At 33.0% G+C, this 19,732-nt stretch overlaps 1 protein-coding gene across 2 annotated transcripts in view; it reads right to left on the reverse strand.

The window, feature by feature from the left end:
* The window catches only part of LOC145271189 (protein-associating with the carboxyl-terminal domain of ezrin-like), a 206,997-nt gene that overhangs the window by 40,178 nt on the left and 147,087 nt on the right, over positions 1–19,732 (reverse strand). For both annotated transcript variants that reach the window (XM_080126757.1, XM_080126812.1), the window contains 4 exons: positions 8,548–8,687; positions 5,783–5,985; positions 5,101–5,241; positions 2,975–3,066 (listed from right to left, as the gene is read on the reverse strand). In XM_080126757.1, the coding sequence (XP_079982883.1) occupies positions 2,975–3,066; positions 5,101–5,241; positions 5,783–5,985; positions 8,548–8,687 (576 nt within the window). The remainder of the gene's footprint in view (positions 1–2,974; positions 3,067–5,100; positions 5,242–5,782; positions 5,986–8,547; positions 8,688–19,732) is intronic.

The following is a 19,732-nucleotide window of genomic DNA, read 5'->3' on the forward strand; positions in this document are numbered from 1 at the left end:
TGTTCCATTTAAGATCAGGAGTAAAGGTCAAACCCAAAAGCTTATCAAAACATGGGACCTCCCCTAGACGAGAGCCACCCATTTAAATTGATGCCAGATGGGGATCAGAGTGTTTATGATGTAGAGATAGGAGCTTGGTCTTAGATGCATTAAAGGTAACCAGCCACCTCTTCCCCCATTGTACCACGCGCTCAAGATCAGAGGAGAGAGAATCAGAGAGAACATCATCATTTACGGACTTTGATGTGTTGCCATAGATAGTTGTGTCATCAGCATAGATGTCAACGAATGATTTTAGTATGTGTTTTGGGAGATCATTGATATAGATAAGGAAGAGAGTTGGGCCCAGTATGGACCCCTGAGGGACTCCAGCATTAATACTGTGGGCCTCTGATTTCTGCCCATCAACCACTACTCTTATGAGCCTATCAGAGAGAAATGATTTAATGATTGAGAAAACATTTCCAGTAATACCGTAGTTGGAAATCTTGTGTAGTAGGCCTTTATGCCAAACCTTATTGAAGGCCTTTGATATGTCAAGAGCAATTGCCCTAGAAATGAAGCCTTTGTTGAGAGATTTGCTAATCCTATGATATAACCATTAGCATATCTGCTGTAGGTCTAGCAGAACGGAAACCATATTGCTTGTCGCTAAGAAGGTTGTTTCTGCTGAGGTGGTTGACTACTTCTCTATTTATTGTGGATTCCAACAACTTACTCATGACACACAGGAGACTTATTGGTCTGTACTGAGAGGGAGATGACCTGTCATCTGAATTCTTAAATACAGGGCATACTGATGAGGTTTTCCAGGGTGTTGGAAAACACTTCTCCTTAAGACAACGCTTAAACAGTTTGGTAAGTATGGGGGCAAGTTCTGGTTGAATCCTTTTCAGCACTATAATTGGAATGCCGTCAGGACCAGTTGTTTTACTGGAATCAAGGTTCTTGATTAGCTTGGCGACCTCATGCACAGATATTTGTATGTTGCATAGCGTGTTGTTTGTTATAGGAGGGAATACAGGGAGTTGATGGCCTTCGTCGCACAGGGTAGAATTTGCCACAAAGTTCTTGGCAAACACTTTGGCCTTGTCGGATGCTATCGAGATGACCTCTGATCCATTGATAATGGTTGGGATTGAACGCACGTTTCTATTCAGAATCCTATTTGCTATTTGCCAGAACTGGTGGGAACCAAGCTGCTGCTCAGCTACTTTGGATTTAATGGATTGAGCATATAACTCTCTTGCATTTTTTATTACTCTTTTACAGTGGTTGCTGGCGGTTCTGAAAGCAGCTTTAGTTTCAGTGCATCTATTACGTTGGCAGCTATGGAAAAAGTGATTTCTGTGTGCGATGGCAGCAGCACATTCAGGGGAGAACCATGGCTGGCTGTTGGGTTTTTGGTGGAATTTTTTGGATGGTATGAATTGGTCTATGCCTACAAGTAACCATTCGGTCAGGTCTGATACTATAGAGGACACATCCTTTTTAAACATGGAATGCAGAGGTAGATCAGATATGAATGTACAGAAGCTATCCTAGTCCGCCATAGAGTATCGGTATACAGTACGGTGGAGATGTACGTCTGTAGATTTATTAAATTTCATTTTTATCTTAACTGATACAACGCAGTGGTCGGAGGATCCCAGAGGAGATAGAACGGAACATGAGCATAGCTCAGGGGAAGTGGATAGAAAAAGGTCTAGAAGTCTTGCATACTGACCGGTAGTATCGGGCACATGGGTAGGCTCGCGAACAATCTGAGTGAGGTCATAGGCAATGGCAAAATCATGACAGAACCTCCCCTCATCATCAGTCTTATTTTAGTGGGTCAGCAATTCAACATTATGGACATTGAAGTCACCACAAATGTGAATGTTAGCCGAAGGATGAGCAGACAGGATGTGGTCAATTTTCTCTGATATGCTCTTAAAGACAGTAACTCCGCTGTTGTGGGGGCGATAGAGGGCAAATATAAATGCGGTGGTGTAAGCAAGTGCAACCCGGAAGCACATATAAGGTAGATTAGGGTCTTCTCTGGAGATATCCCTGCCACACGGGAAGCCATCTTTAATGTAGGCACATATTCCATGCCCGTGGTGATCTTGGGGGTCAGATTTAGATGTTAAGTTAGAGTATCCTTTAATTATGAACTCATCTAGGGAGGTGGTTGGCCCTATTCCAGTTTCGCTTAGAAAGAATATGTCAGGTTTCGTCTCCTGTAATTGGGTTTCAACCTCTGGAAGGTTAGAATGTAGACCCCTGATGTTGGAAAAAGAGACATGGTAGTAGGGGTCTACGTTGGAGGATGGGGTTCTAGGTTTATTTGTGTTTTCTTTTTTGAGATATTTCATGTTGAGGATTTTGGGATTTGTGGAACAGGTCAGCATACTTAGTTAGAACAGAACAGAGAGGGAAAGTAAGAGAGGAAAGACGGGGAAAATGTTTTTTCTTTTGTAGCACATGATGAGGTAAAGCCATAACAATTACCCACTAGTATGGCATCAAGAGGCCCCACCAGAGACTACTGCATGGTCCAGAATCCATTCACCAAATGGCAATACAGCAGCCCCAGTACTTTGCACCTGCTGATAGGACAGCCTCCTTAGTGGTTATTCCAAGGTGCGGGTCCCTGACTATCAGGCGGTTAATGTCAGCCCAGATGAAAATGTTTACCTCCAGCACCCTTACTAGTGACATGGCCGCAAGAATAGACATAGAGACAGAAAATTTCTGACATCTCAGACTACTGTTCACGAAGTACTACCGACCTGGGAAGCAGCTTTTTCTTCACCCTTTGTCAGAAACATCATCCATTAGAAATGAGGATTGAGGGACAAAAAAAGGAGAAGACATCAAGTCAACTTATTCTGTTAAATTAAATTAAAAAACAAAATTGACAAACTATAAACCTAAAAAAAAAAAAAAAAAAAAAATGATCTCAAACAAATATGAATAAGTTTGAACTCACTTTGACATTGTATAATCTTTGAGAAGAGATTTGTTCATTACATCAGATAAACTGGGTCCATTGCCAATTTCTTGAAATTCTTTTGTCTGAAACTAACAAAATATATTTCCATATGAGTGAAATCAAAAATAAAAATTTTGAAGAAAGTCAAGTAAAGACTGGCAGAATTGTATGTGAATTAATCATTAAAGTATCTGGAGTAATTTTCTCTTGATTTTTGTTGCAATGCCACTAATAAGGATGCTGGTAGTAATGTTTTACTTGAGCTGATGCTACCGAACTGATTATTTAACGACCCAATCTGTGGAGTAATTCTCAAAGGGACTGTCCTATTAGCAGGTGTATAATACTGTATTGATATTTGATGAATAGAGTCTGGATCATGCAGTAATTGGTAATATCAACCATAAAACTTTATTGGTATTCAATGACAAATATTATTTTAGTATCAGTCATAAAATTAGAAACTAGCAGTGCTACCATGTCTAAATTTTGTAAAGTGATTACAACAACAAAAAAAAATCGAACATGACAGAATCTGCGTAAAATTGTAATTTGAAATGTTTAAGTTCATATTAGGAAAAAATCAGGGTAAAAATATACGTGAGTGAGGTTTGCACGCATAATCTCTAAGTACAGTGTGTTAAACCAACTGAGCCACCAAATCAATTTTCTCTTTCTCAGTCAGTAATCTTTTTGTCTTTCTTCCTTCCCCTTCTTTCCCTTTTAATAGCTATTATTTAAGACTTCTACCCGGTCATAGCTGACAAATTGAGAGGAAGTTACTATCGATTAAATAAAAGGCTGTGTTTGAAATTCCATACATATTCTAGAGTTCAACAAGATGCATCAGATGGAAATCAGAGATTACATCAAATGAAATGTTGTGAGAATAATCTCCAAGATGAGAACAGTAATCTGAATAATTCAATTTATCAATCCACATCTAAACATGACACGGATCAATATTTGCCATACTTGACTAATGAAACATTTACTTTTTATTATAGAAGTTTTTCAACGCAGCAAAAAACTGGGTCTATTTTGTATTTATATAGACATCCTACTACAACTAGATAGGAAGAAGAAGAATTGAGATACATTTTTAAAGATGCTTTATATTCTTTTTCAAATATTCATTAACTTATGCTACTGCATAAAAATGGTTACTTATTTTAGATCAACCAACTGTTTTATCTTAGAAGAGAATAAAATATACCAATTTGAAAGGAAAATGTTAAAAATTTGCAATTGTCTAGATTCATAGAAGAAAGCAAATACACAAACTATATTTTGGTAATGGAGAGAGAGAAAGAGACAGAGAGAACTTCATGAAGATCTCTATTTCTTAATATTTTAAAAACCAACTATAGACTTGTTTTTTTCCTATCATACCGTTTTCTTGAGAGTAAAATAAAATTTTTGGAAAAGGTTCTTATTCAATTTGATATTTTGTCTATTAGTATATTAATTTATTTTTTATGAAGCCGAAGCATAACATTTGTTAGAAGCTCATCAAAAATTGATACAGAGAAAAACATGGTACTTATTCAGAATTACACTTAATAAAAAAAATAACAAAAATACAGAAAAATCTTTCAATGTACATACTCGTCATGGAACAACAATGTCATATTAGAAAAATCATGTAAATTAATCAAGATTTACGATTTTTAACTAAACAAAAAGTTTTAATGATTTTTAATACTAACAAAATCTCACAATTCGAATTCAGTTGTCTACCTCTGAATTTTAACACATTCTAAAAAAACATGGCAGCTCTCTCATCTCACTAGTCATAAAATTTGATTTTCTTATTAAAAAAACAAAAAACAAACTACTTTATCAATTTTTGAAATATGACATCTTTGTTCCATGACATATTACATCATAAAGATTTGTTTGTATTTTTTTAAAGTCAAATTATCAATAAAAACCAAAAGTTTTTGACAAAAATCAACTTTCAGTTCAGTTTAATAGATTTAAAAAATATTTTGCCAATAAAACAAAAAGACATACAAATTTATCAGCTGCACAAAAAATAAAATAAATGAATAATAAATTATTTAAAATGATTTTTAGGTATCAGGAAAAGTACATCATAGAAAATTTGGAAATATTATTACTTTAGGTTTTCCTTCTTTAAAGTAAGGTTTTTGTGGTCCTCCAATGACTACATCACCACCAAGAATGGGAACCAGATCTCCAAGAGCATATAAACTTGCTGACACCAAAGAATCATTAATATCCCGTAAACCTAGAAGCAGCTGAAATGAGAAAGATAGAAATGAAGGGAAAACCAAGAAAATAATCTTAAAAAATAAGAATAATTTTTAAAGTCAGATATAATGCTGGTTTCACTAGGACATAAGGAATAATATATTAGCATTTTGTTTAGTTTAATATTTTAGACTTTAGATAAAAATACACAACTAATTCTTTCATTATTCAAAGATATTCTTAAATATTGTTTTGGTCTTTTTGTCAATCAAAATTAAGGGAACATACTTATATTTAACATTTTGTATTTTTAAATTCTGAACACTTTCTTCATATTTCTATTAAATATTTTATTCTTAGATTTAAAATCTGATTCACATTTTATGCACTAATGTTCTCTGCCTAAAAACAAACATTTGATTTCTTCAATTCCTATTTAAAATGTGCATGTATACAAATAAAATAAAAATAATTTTAGTAAAATGTCATGTCAATACTATATGACATAATAGGTATATATTTTATATGGGAAGCCTTTAAAAGAAAGAAGCACTAAAATATTTTTCAATTTTTATTATTGATACTAACCTGTGGGAAAATGATTTCTTCTATGTCATTTCTATCAAACAGTTTGACATAAGTTGAGAAATATTTCAACAATAAACACCGAATATTCAGCTCTCGTACTTGGAAGATTTTAGTTAATTCAGGAATGACATATTTCTTGAAGGAACATTTACTGAATACAGACAGATTAGTTGATAACTTTGGATTCATTATTTCACCTTTTTCTAAAAAAAAAAAAAGAAAAAAAAAGAGAAAAGAAAAAGGTGTTCTTTATATTATATTTCGGAATTTTGTTTAGATGAAAATCGATAATTTGTAATATTGATAGAGAGAGAGAGAGAGAAGGAGGAAGGAGTGTAGGAGTGTCATTAATGGTTGACCAGGAACAGATACTTCATGTACAGTACCCATAATGTCAGCATGATTGCAATCTTTGCAATATAATTATTGCACCAAAGTAACTATTACTACAATTATTTTCTAACTCTTCCTTTTGATTATATCACCATCAAAAGAATCTTTGGAATACAAAATCATAAATCTGATATTATTTAGTCATAATTTGATTAATAGTTAATGTGATATCATATTTTATCTGAAAATATAAAGAAATATTAAGCAGCACAGCAAGTTTTTTTTATAAATGTCTGGACTCGGATTAAATGACGTGAAATTATAAAACAAAACTATTAAATTAAAAAATCTACATACATTTTAAAAATGAATTTTGTTTATTTAAACTTCAACTTTATTAAAAAGAAAAAAAAAATTCATAGAATACAGACAAATTTTTATGATGTATAAATCACAGAACAAAATGTCATATTCCAAAAATCATGTAAATTGATCAAATCAGTTTTTTTATCTAAGAAAATAAAATTTTATTATGAAACAACGCACTATTCTTGATCTGCACTTTTTTATAAATAAGGGAGACAACTTGCTTTGAACTATTGAGATTAAAATCAGTATATTTGATTCTGAATACAATTTACTTTTAAAATCACTAAAATCATAAAAAAAAAATGATTATCTATATTTAAAACTCGTTTTTTCTACTTCAGAGTCACCACTTATCAAGGCCCAAAAAACACTTGAGGACAAGGGTTAATGAATGTAAGGTGGTAGTGTAGTAATCATTAATGGTGTACATTGGGTAGAATTTGATTATTTATGAGGATGACTCAACTAAAATTTGTTTACATTGGATTTGAAGGCTACCATGTTGTATTCAACCAGGAAGCTGGCCAGCGGAACAGTGCTCCACAGGCGGGCAGTTTTAGGAAAGAAGCTTTGTTCATGGAATCTGCATTTAAATTTAGACACAGAGAATTGGAGAAATCGTATATAGTGGTTGTAGCTAGTGTACTTATTTTGTGAAAACCTGGCAAGGGAGAATGATAGATTGGAGTTCAGTTTGAGCACTGGCATGAAAATAAAGATAGAGCAGAGACGGGCTTGCAACGTTTCTTGTGGGAAAAAAAAAAAAAATGGCATCACCTACTAGGTTTTGAACTCTATCAAGAAGGCTGGATAGAGTGCGCTGAGCATCTTCTGCCCAGATGTGGCAGCACTACTCCATTTTCAGGCATACCTGGCTCTTATACAGGTAGAGGATTGCATCGGCAGTGAGATACCCACTGGATCAGTAGAGTGATCCAACCATTTTTCCAAGATCAGAAGTTAAGGTCAGAAGCTTGTCAAGACATGGAGCTTTTTAAAGACGAGAGGTATTCATTTCAATTGAGTGATGGGGATCAGAGTGATTATGATGAAAAAAGAGAAGCTTGGTTTTCAATCCACTTAAATTAATCAGCCATCTTTTTACCCATTGCACCATGTACTAAAGAGAATTAGAAAGATTTTGGTTATTACTGTCCTTTGAAGTGTTGCCATAGATTGTGGTGTCGTCTGCATAAATGTCTATGAATGATCTAAGAATGTGATTTGGGAGATCATTGATGAAGATCCAGAAGAGAGTTGGACCCAGGATGGAACCAGTGTTAATCCTATGAGTTTCTGATTTCTGCCCATCAATGACTACTCTTATAAGCCTATGAGAGAGAAAGGATTTAATAATTGAGATGACATTTCCAACTATTTCATAGCTGGAAATTTTGTGAAGTCGACCTTTACGCCATACTTCATCAAAAGCCTTGGATATGTCAAGAGCTATTGCTCTAGAAACAAAGTCCTTGTCAAGAGATTCACTAAACCTGTGTGATATTACAGTTAGTACATCAGGTGTAAATTTAGCAGAATGGAAACCATATTGCTTGTCACTGAGCAGGTTATTTTTGATGAGGTGGTTAACCACTTTTGTTTAATTTGATCAGTTAATATAATTTATGGAATAAAACATCTTCATTTCGTGACAAGCATGTACTTCAAAGATTTTCCTGTATACATATTTTTTGATTAAGTTGAATTCTAAAAAAGAACTATAATATATAATGCTGCATTTTGATGAAACATTTTAGATTCAGATCTGTGAGAAGCCATTTGATTTTTTTTCCCTAAACATTTTAAATAAAGTATTTTCATAATATGAGGCAAAATAAAAATACACAAAATTGAAGCTTAACAATCATAAATGAAAAACTAATTTAACTAGCAAGTATGAAATACGATACAAAAATGTTTGTTAGTTTAGTGAATATTTTCTCAATGTTGATTAATTTCTTAAAAGATTTGATAAAATTATAAAAAAAACAATTTGAATATAAATGTCATCAATAGCAAATATAATGAATGAATATACAAAATAAATTGATATTAGTACAAACCTGGTCTGGGAATTAACAGGCTTGGCAACAACATTTCTACAGCATTTTCATCCAAAACAACAAATCTTGATAACAACAGACTGATTAAACGGTTTCCTATAAGATCTTCTGGTAACATTGACAACATAGAAACTATACAACTATAACATTAATAAAAAAAGAACAAGATTAGAATTCAAATGACATCAGATGAAAAAAAACATTAAATAAAATTGGTGCTAGTTTAGAATTAGACTTATTTAAAAAGCAAAAGTACAGAAAAATCTTTATGATATATCTTTGTTACAAAACAAAGATATCATATTCGAAAAATCACATAAATTGATCAAGTAGTTTTTTTTTTTAAATAAGAAAATAAAAATTACGATTTTTATTGATTAGGTTTGTGTAAAAATAATATTGTTTTTTGACATTCAACTTTGTCAAAAAAACATTATTTTTGCACCAACCCAATAATACTAAATGTATTCATTATAAGGCTGGATTTGATCTCGATACACTGAATTCAGTTGCCTCCTCTTATAATAATTATGCTTGATCAAAAACGTGACTGACCAAAAAACACTACATCTCGCTTGATCACAAAATTTGATTTTGTTAGTTAAAACAATCTATTTGATCAATTTACGTGATATTTGGAATACAACATCTTTATTCCATGACGAGTACACACATCATAAAGAATTTTCTGCATCTTTGCATTTTAATAAGTACAATTCTAAATAAGCATTATAAAATCAGACAGAAAAAGAATCATGCAGAATAATTTTATCAGAAAAAGGATTATACTATTACATACAAAAATATGAAAAAATATATTTTACATCAGCTAAACTAACTTCAAGAAATATTTTGGATATATTAATTTGATAAAAAAATATTAAAAACAAGCAAACATTTTAACTGAAGCAAAAAGAAAGATAATTGCTATATTGTGGCTCTTTGGCTATAATCACAGCATAGTGTCTGTGTTATGTTGTGGCGGGCAGTGCCAAGGGTCAGAACGATTATTATAAATAATCGTTAAATTATTTAGGTTAAAAAGATATTCAGGAAAATGTTTTAAAAGAAAAGAATGTTAGTTAAAATATTCATGTTAAATATTTAACTGTGGAATTTTAGCTCAACGAAAAATGTTATGAATAGAGGAAATGCATAAACAAAGCTAGATTGGAATTTAGTTTAGTAAACAATGATTGTCTACTCTGACTGACATAAGAGACATGTAAATCAGGAGAAATCAGAATTAGGAGTTAGTCTGTAACAGAAAGTTGTAGAGATGAGTTGAAAGTTAGCTAGCCACCAGATTAGTTAGCAGATAGGAGTTGTGGTCCAATAGAAGCATCTACTGATCAACTAAGGAAAATGTAATGGAGAAAATTAAGAGCTGCAAGTCTTGTTTATTATCTTCAGATCATTTTAAGATATTATGATGAAATTTTGAACATATAATACCACAAAGGCTGCATTTACGGTCATCTCACTTGGTAACTTGCATACTAATTAGCATATTTCAGCTTCATTTTAACAGCTTTAAGTAGAAACACAGCTAAGAAAAATGGTAAGGAAGGCTTTATCATCATAACGCTTTATCATGCTGCTATTCTAATGGACATTATCATTTGTCATTATCACATCATGAAAAATCCAAGAGGGCAATCAGGAATCCACAATAGACACCACGACATGATTCAAAGAAATTAACAAAATATGGCTTGTAGCATATCAAAGTAAAGGAAATTTTGTACATATTACAATTATAATGTTTTTAAGTACATTAAACTAATTAAGTTTAATTTTAACAGCTTTGAGTAGAAACATCATAAAAACAGTTAAAAAATAAAAATGGGAGGTAAGGCTTTATCATCTTGTAAAATATTCTGATGGACATTATCATTTATCATCATTATACCATGAAAAATCCAAGATGGCTACCACGACAAAATTCAAAGAAATTAACAAAATATGGCTTGTAGCATATCAAATGAAAGGAAATTTTGTACAGATTACAATTATGTTTTCAAGTACATTAAAAGAATTAGAATAATTAAGTTTTATTTTAATGGCTTCAAGTTGCCGTGACAATTATTGGGTGGCTTTCTACCACTATTTTGTATAATTTTTTATTTCTAAGTCATTGTTGAGACTTCAAATATTTTAAGAGACACCATGACCATTTTTTCTTGTTCTCATGCAATGCTCAACACTTCTTGTTTTTTGAACAGAATAAATACCAAAAATTTATCGCAGTAAGTAGAAGAATAACTTGCCTTTGGTAACATTTATTTGTTATATATTTGTTTACTGACAACTTTTTCATACCTCTGTGGATTGTAAAACAAACCCAATAAATGTTATCATAGGCAAGATAAGTTATTCTTTTACTTAGCTGAATAAGGGTTTTATGTGATTTAACTCATATTAAAGTGTTTTTACTTAAATAAATCAAGTGGTGTCGAGTGAAACCGTTTGAATTAAAATTGTTTTTGTTTAAACAATTATTTTTAACAAAAAACAAAATTACAGCATTATTTTTGTAATATTATTTTTAAGTTCAATTCAAGTTTTATGATATCTTTTTTTTTTTTTTTTACATTTTAATTGAACGTAGAGAATCGTTGCAAAACACCCTCCCCTCATGTTAAGAATAGGTTTGTAAATAATAACGTTAGTACAATATAATTATAAATTTTATTAAATTGTTAGGTGAAAGTACAGAATAGTTACAAAACACCTTATCCCCATGCTAAGAATGGATTGTAAAATAAAGTGTTTCAGAAGTTCGAGTGTCTCTGTTTTAATCTCTGAATTTACACATGTATGGTCACATTCAATACTGCCAAGACTAAGCTTGTTTCATTTAATAATTACAAAAAACCTTAACCACCAATAGCAATGGCCACCCTAATGCTCACAAGGAACATGAGTTAGAACAGATACATTGAGAGCATTGCCAAGGCTGCTGTGAAGAAGGTGGGCTCTCTCTACTGTGCTAGAAAACTACTTATACCTGAAAGTATTCTGTACCTCTATAATGCTACCATTTACCCATGTATGAAGTATTGTCACATTTGGGCTGGTGCATCTGCTACTAATTTATCACTCCTGGACAGGGTTCAAAACAAGTATTTTAATGGTGAATGCTCTGATGAACTACAAGCGCTTAAATACTGCTGACAAACCTGACAAGTAGCAAAATCCCACCCCATACACAGTAGAGATTCTAGATGTAAGAAAGCCTTCTACTCCAATAGTTTCTTCCCCAGAACTGCTAGACTTTGGAACTCCCTTCTGGGATTCTGCTTTCTCAACTGTACTGACATGCAGAAGTTCAAGTGTAATGTGAACAGACATCTTGCTGCTCATCTCCCTACAACTTATCTCCCCGATAATAGCTCCCTACATCAAAGTGGTATTGTGCTTTGTTTGGGGTGAAAATAGAATAAAAATTAAAATACCATTTTAAAGTAAATTTTATTGTGAATCCAGTTATATCAGTTTTATTTTGATGGATGTAGGAGAAATGTATTTATTGGTCCCCCGACAAAAGGAGGGTGGACCTGTAAATTCACCCTTGTCCGTTCGTCTGTCTGCACTTTTCTCAATTTTTTGAAATTGTGCACAAACATTAAACATGATGAGTAAAAAAAAGTAACAGAATGGATTTTCCGTGAAAACTCCGGTTGAAACCCCTATGGGTGCCTTTTGGGTTAAAATGGCTAAAATTGACACTTTTGTGCTTATTAAAAAAAATTGATGCCTTAGATTTTTATAAAACTTTCTGAAAAGTTATAACTAACTGATTTCTATATAATTTTGTCTATACTTTGCGGGCTAATAAAAACACTCCATTTTTGGGACTATTTTACCATATTTGTTCAAAATTTTTTGTCTATGTCTATTTAGCAGTTTTGCATGGTGCTGAACTCAAATTTAAATATGTTAAGGCCTTGGGGACTTTGGGGGGCTAAATGGAGAGGGGGAGGAGTGATGGAGTTAATCATTTTTTTTGTTTTGCATGGTGCAGAACTCAAATTTACATATGGTAAGGCCTAAAACTGCACCATTTGTTCATTTTTCACTAGGATTTGACATCCCCTGGGGACTTTTGGGGCTAAGGGGGGGGCAAATGCTGAACTTAGTCATTTTTTTATGCATTCACGAGGGACCATGCATGCTTCACTTGTTACTGATTTAAAGACTATGAGTGTCAAATTAAGTAGTAGTGCGTGCCTTATCCAGTGCTGAATGTTATGGTGTCTAGTATTGCTAACTAAACTTAATTATCTTTCATTAATGTTAGTTTTATATTAAACGAGAAGAATACCCGTCGCAGGACAGGTAAAATTAATACCTCAAACAGCAGTTTTTCACTACTTTTATGTCCAGTTATAAAGATTAAAATTCAGATATTATAATACTTACATATAAAATAAGTATCCCGATATTAATTCTAGAAAATGTCTAAAATTTCAAGCTTAAGCTTAAGGGATCTAATGATTATGGATCAAATTTAATGCAAATCTAAAATATTTTAATTTTTCAAATGAAAAGTTATGTCCATATTTAAAAAAAAAAAAACTCCCAAGAAATTGAAATTTGAGAGATATTATTTGCTGTCTAATTGTTAAACTTTTATACAAAATTGAAAGTATTTGAATTTTCACAAAGGATTTTTACACCCTTTTGCCAACTTTGCATAAAACTAAATTAAACTAAATGTAACTCAAATTAGCCTAAAATCAGTGTTTAAAAATTGATAATGATCAGTTAGTTTCAGAGTAAATCCTATACTACATAGAAATATATAAAAATATCTAACTTTAGATAGAGACCATAAACAGATGCATTTCAATGCATTTCAGGTGAAAACATAATTATGCAAATACATATTTTCATGCATCATACCAAAACTAGTATAAATTACAAAATTACAAAAAATGATCCAGGAGAAAAATATTAGTAAAAATGAAAATTTTTGAGTTTAGCAATTTCTTGAGTTTTAACATTTTAATGGTGGAGAGTTCACAAGATTCAGGGAAGGTAACTGCAATCAATAATTTTGACTAAATCCTTGATTTTTCATTATCGCCATCTTAAATTCAGATATTTGAGACTGATTTGAGACTAATTTTTTTTTATTTAAAATACTTTTAGTACATCATCTACTGGATCATTTTCATCATTTTTTTGGAATTTATACTTATTGTAGCATGATACATGATAATGTTTTCACCTAAAATGTGTTGGTTTAAAAGATCACCACTATAAACAATCACCTGAAATTATTCAATGCCAAAATGCAACATATTGTATATGATTAATTGAGTGACCAGAGGATATATATAAATCAATATGGCCAAGTGCACTACCCATGCATTACTGTGCATTGTTGAATACTAAATTAAAACAAGTAAATAACCAGACTTTTCAATTTGATAAAAGTTCCATTATAGCATATTTATTTTGGGGTGGAGCTGGAATGGTCGAACATTCCAGTTCGACCTAGATTAAGGCAAAAAGTATCCATGCATTAACATGGGAGGGGAGACTATCTTCAAGTACTACCTAAGCCGGGAATGGGGCAATGGACATACTGAGTAGATATTAATAAGTCCTTCTCCCTCTTTCTTTTTTTTTTTCCATTTTTATTTATTTTATTTATTTATTTTTTTCTCAATGGAGAGTAGATAATGCATGTGGATGTGTTATCGGCAGCTCCAGTTACTCTCGCTTCTCCTTTTTTGTCCTTCAGTCCTCATTTCCAATGAATGATTTTTCTGACAAAGGGTGAAGAAAAAAGCTGCTTTCCAGGTCGGTAGTACTTTGTAAAGAGTAGCCTGAGATGTCGGAAAAATTCTGTTTCTATGTCTATCCTTGTGGTCATGTCACTAGTAAGGGTGCTGGAGGTAAACGTTTCATCTGGGCTGATGTTACCCGCCTGATAGTCAGGGACCCACACCTTGGATTAACCACTAAGGAGGCTGTCCTATCAGCAGGTGCAAAGTACCGGGGCTGCTGTATGGCTATTTGGTGAATGGATTCTGGACCATACAGTAGTTTCTGGTAGGGCCTCTCGATGCCATACTAGTGGGTAATTGTTATGGCTTTACCTCATCATGTGCTACAACAAAAAAAAAAAAAAAAAAATTCTTGTCTTTTTTCTCGCTTATTTTCCCTCTCTGTCATGCTCCAACCAAGTCTACCAACCTGCTCCACAAACCCCAAAACCTCAACAATCATGACAAATCTCAAAAAAGAAACACGAATAAACCTAGAACCCCATCCTCGAACATAGACCTCTACTACCATGTCTCCTTCTCCAACATCAGGGGTCTACGTTCCAACCTTACAGAGGTTGAAACACAATTACAGGAGACGAAACCGAACATATTCATTCTTTCTAAGTGAAACTGGCAGAGGGCCAACCACTTCTCTAGACGAATTTATAAGTAAAGGATACTCTAACTTAACATCTAAATCTGACCCACTGGATTTATATTTGCCCTCTATCGCCCCCACAACAGCGGAGTTACTATCTTTAAGAGCACATCTGAGAAAATTGACCACATCCTGTCTGCTCATCCTTCGGCTAACATTCACATTTGCGGTGACATAATGTGGAATGGCTGACCCACTCAAATAAAACCGATGACGAGGGGAGGTTTTGTCATGATTTTGTCATTGCCTATGACCTCACTCAGATTGTTCACGAACCCACCCATGTGCCAGATACACCCGATCAATATGCAAGCCTTCTAGACCTTTTCCTCACAACTCCCCCCGAGCTGTGTTCATGTTCCGTCCTATCTCTTCTGGGATCCTCTAACCACTCTGTTATAGCAGTTAAGATAAAAATGAAATTTAATAAATCTTCAGATATACTTCTCCACCATACTGTATATCGATACTCTATGGCTGACTGGGATAGCTTCTGTACATTCATATCTGACCTATCTCTGCATTCCATGTTTAAAAAGGATGTGTCCTCTAGAGTATCAGACCTGACCGAATGGTTAATTGTAGGCATAGACCGATTCATACTATCCAAAAAATTCCAACAAAAACCTAACAGGCAGCCATGGTTCTCACCTGAATGTGCTGCTGCCATCGCACACAGAAATCACTTTTTCCATAGCTACCAACGTAATAGATGTACAGAGACTAAAGCTGCTTTCAGGACTGCCAGCATCCACTGTAAAAGAGTAATAAAAAATGCAAGAGAGCTATATGCTCAGTCTATTAAATCCAAAGTAGCTGAGCAGCGGCTTGGTTCCCACCAGTTCTGGCAAATAGCAAACAGGATCTTGAACAGAAGTGTGCATTCTATCCCAACTATCATCAATGGACCTGAGATCATCTCGTCAGCATCACATAAGGCCAGACTATTTGCCAAGAACTTTGCAGCTAATTCTACCCCATGCGACAATAGCCATCAACTCCCTGTATTTCCTCCTATAACAGACAACACACTATGCAACATACAAATATCTGTGCGTGAGGTCGCCAAGCTAATCAAGAACCTTTATTCCAGTAAAGCAACTGGCCCTGACGGCATTCCAATTATAGTAGTAATACACACGGACGAAAAAACGCTTTGGATAATCACAGATTTCAAGGTAGTTCTACTAAAATAGCCATATTTTTTAAACCAAAGCACGTCAAGTCTTCAAATTACTACTGTTTTGTTCGGAAATGAATATACTTTCAAATGAATTAATAAATATGAATGTACATTATATATTTTAAGAGTTTTAAGCAAATAAAGTGATAAAAATGTGAACGTCATAAAATGGCGTTTTCGGTAAGGTTTTGTAATGACCCCCCCTGTTTTCTAAAGGTCCGTACCGTGATTGTATGAAGAATTTCGTCATGAAATTTGGGAACCAATTAGAAGAGGTGTTAATCTTAATACTGTCAAGTGTCCGATATATTTTTGACCACTTCTGTTTTTGTCGTGTTAAAAATAAGACTTTAATATGACGAGTATTGAACATTTTGAAAAAAAAATTCTTCGGACACCCAGTAGTAAGTAAATCAATCTTTTTACTATCTTTATCAATTAAAAGTATTGTTTTATGTTGAGTAGGACCGCGGTAATTGATAATTTAAAAGGACCTACCCGAAAAAAAAATTGTTTCTATTTCTCGAATTTGGTCAAATGAAGTTAGTATTACTAGAAGCAGCAGCAGCAACTCCAGCCTGTAGAATCAGCGATAGCACAGTTGTAAACAAACACGCGTTCTTTAATTTTTATTCAAGAACGAATTAAGAAAAACATGAAAATATGAATATAAATGTTCTTATATGTTTAATTAGAGCTATTTTGTTATCAGAATAACATTAGTTTAAAACTATTCGGTTTTCAGAATGTATAATAACAACAATCCTAACCAATTCGGCATTATGAATCTGTTGCAATTTCTCACAAATCTCGTCAAATTTAAAAACATGGTTAAAAAAACAAAAACTTTTGTAGATATATAGCTTGCATGCACTTTTATTCTTTAAATTAGTTTTGAACAACGAATTAAAACAATGTTTTACTGCGAACAGCCACAAATGTTTTTTTTCAAAATCAAAATAAGTATCAAAATCTCGTTTATACATAGATTCGAAAAAGTTGTCAAAAAACAAATATATAACAAATAAATGTTATCAAAGGCAAGATAAGTTACTTTTCTACCAAACTGGATATATTTTTTGTGTTTTTATTCAATGTAACATGTTTATTCAGCTCGAAAAACATACAGTGTTTACCGTGGAAAATTAAAAATGGCGCCCGGCCCGACTCTCTTTGACACGGTAAGTTTGAGAAAAGGAGTTAAAGATAAAAAAAAACTATACAAAATACTGTTAAAAACTCACCGAATATATGTCAGCCTATGTCACGGTAACATATATTGAGCGAATTTCTAGCAGTATTTTGTCTACTTTTTTATTTTTAACTCTTTTCCCCAAACTTACCGTTTCAAGAGAGTCGGGCGCCATTTTAAATTTTCCAAAACATCGGTAAACACTGTTTTCAAGCTGAATAAACATGTTACATTAAATAAAAACACTAAAAAATTATCCAGTTAGGTAGAAAAGTAACTTGCTTTTGATAACATTTATTTGTTATATATTTGTTTTTTTGACAACTTTTTCGAATCTATGTGTATAGTAATACAAACCCTCAAAATCTATATCAATATTCTTGAAATTTTAAAAGCAGTTAGAAAACACATCAAACTACAATTAGGAAGCTTTTTATTTCGTTATTTTTTTTTCTACTTATTAAGCGAAAGATATTTTTACAACCTGCTCCAGCGTAGTATAAACGGCCTATGGAATTAACACCTTCAACCTCGAAAATAGAAATCAACAAATTTTTGAACGCTCTTTTTGAAAAAAAGCTCTCTTAACTTCACCTCTAATACAAATTATGTGTGGCAAGTCTCCTCCTAAAACACTCTTTAACCCTAACAATAACACTAAGTTCGAGTGGCAAGCCCCCCCCCCCAACAAAATACCTCTGTAAGCCACATACAAGCATCTAAAACAAACAAACAAACAAAAAATAGATCCTTCCTTAAAGAAAAATACACATAAAAATAAATTGGTTAACTGTCCTAAAATGCTAGAATGGCCAGGAAATGATGCATTAAATTTTTGTGAAACTAACTGCTCCCCCCTCTAATATTGTTTTTGTTAGCTTTGTCTCTGTCAAGTTTTCAGTATGTTCACACATAATTTTCCTTAGCCCTACAATTAATTCAAAGTCCGAATGGCAACCCTCCCCATATTCTCATTGCATAGAAACCCTCTTAAAACTACACATAATCATCTTTAAAAAAAAAAAAAAAAAAAAGAAGCATGCATATTTTCCCAGAGAAAAAAAAAACAGTTAACTGCCCTAAAATGCTAGAATGACCTGTAATAGGAAATTATTTTACATTCAATTCTAAAATAATTTGTTTATCTTTCATTAAAGTTTTTCATGCCATTTTATACATAATTTCCTAAAAAGGTAGAATCACATTTTGGAGGGGTGGTCAGAAGGAGTTGAGTGGGATTAAACAGAAGGTGTTGATTTACAATAATACCAAAGAAATATTGCAATATATTCATTTTTAAATGGTCTTATGTTTAGATTTAAGTTTTTTGTACATAAAGCACATTACAATTCAACTTTGAGTTCTCCAACTTCTTTTCTGTTTATGGATACATGGCATTTTTAAGGAATTGCTGCATATTTATGCACATTTACTGCAGATTATTTGGAAACCATGAAGTTTGGGAGATTTTCAGTTGCATATTCTGATTCCTTGTACAAAAATACACTTATATGGTAAATTTCATTTCTTAGTCTTGTGTTTTAACAAAGATATGACATTTTTACTGAAAAAGTAGTGTAAAAAATGTGACGAAACGCATATGGTCTTAAAGAGGGAAAAATATCCAAACGTGTGAGGCACAAAAATAGCCATAACTTCCTTAATTTTAATCAGATTTAAAAAATTTAAAAAGATTCTTTCTTAGCTCATCAAGCTCTTTCTATGCATACCAATATTGAAATATTTCAAGCTATTTCAATTTTTTCATGTGTATTGCTAATTATAGTGCTGAAAAAGCTCCAACCAGAACTTGCCTCCATACTTACAAAACTGTTTAAGCGTTGCCTTAAGAAGAAGTGCTTTCCAACACTCTGGAAAACCTCATCAGTATGCCCTGTATTTAAGAATTCAGGTGAAAAGTCATCTCTCTCTCAGTACAGACCTGCTGTGTGTCATGAGTAAGTTGTTGGAATCCATATTAAATAAAGAAGTAGTCAACCACCTCAACAGAAACAACCTTCTTAGTGACATGCAATATGGTTTCCGCTCTGCAAGATCTACAGTAGATGTGCTAACGGTTATATCACATAGGATTAGTGAATCTCTTAAAGGTTTTCTTTCCAGAGCAATTGCTCTTGACATATCGAAGGCCTTCGATAAGGTATGGCATAAGGGCCTACTTCACAAGATTTCCAGCTACGGTATTACTGGAAATGTTTTCTCGATCATTAAATCATTTCTCTCTGATAGGCTCATAAGAGTAGTGGTTGATGGGCAGAAATCAGAGGCCCACAGTATTAATGCTGGAGTCCTTCAGGGGTCCAGCCTAGGCCCAACTCTCTTACTGATCTACATCAATGATCTCCCAA

Source organism: Euprymna scolopes, chromosome 1, assembly GCF_053919585.1.
Source record: "Euprymna scolopes isolate OS-2025 chromosome 1, ASM5391958v1, whole genome shotgun sequence".
NCBI classification, from domain to species: domain Eukaryota; kingdom Metazoa; phylum Mollusca; class Cephalopoda; order Sepiida; family Sepiolidae; genus Euprymna; species Euprymna scolopes.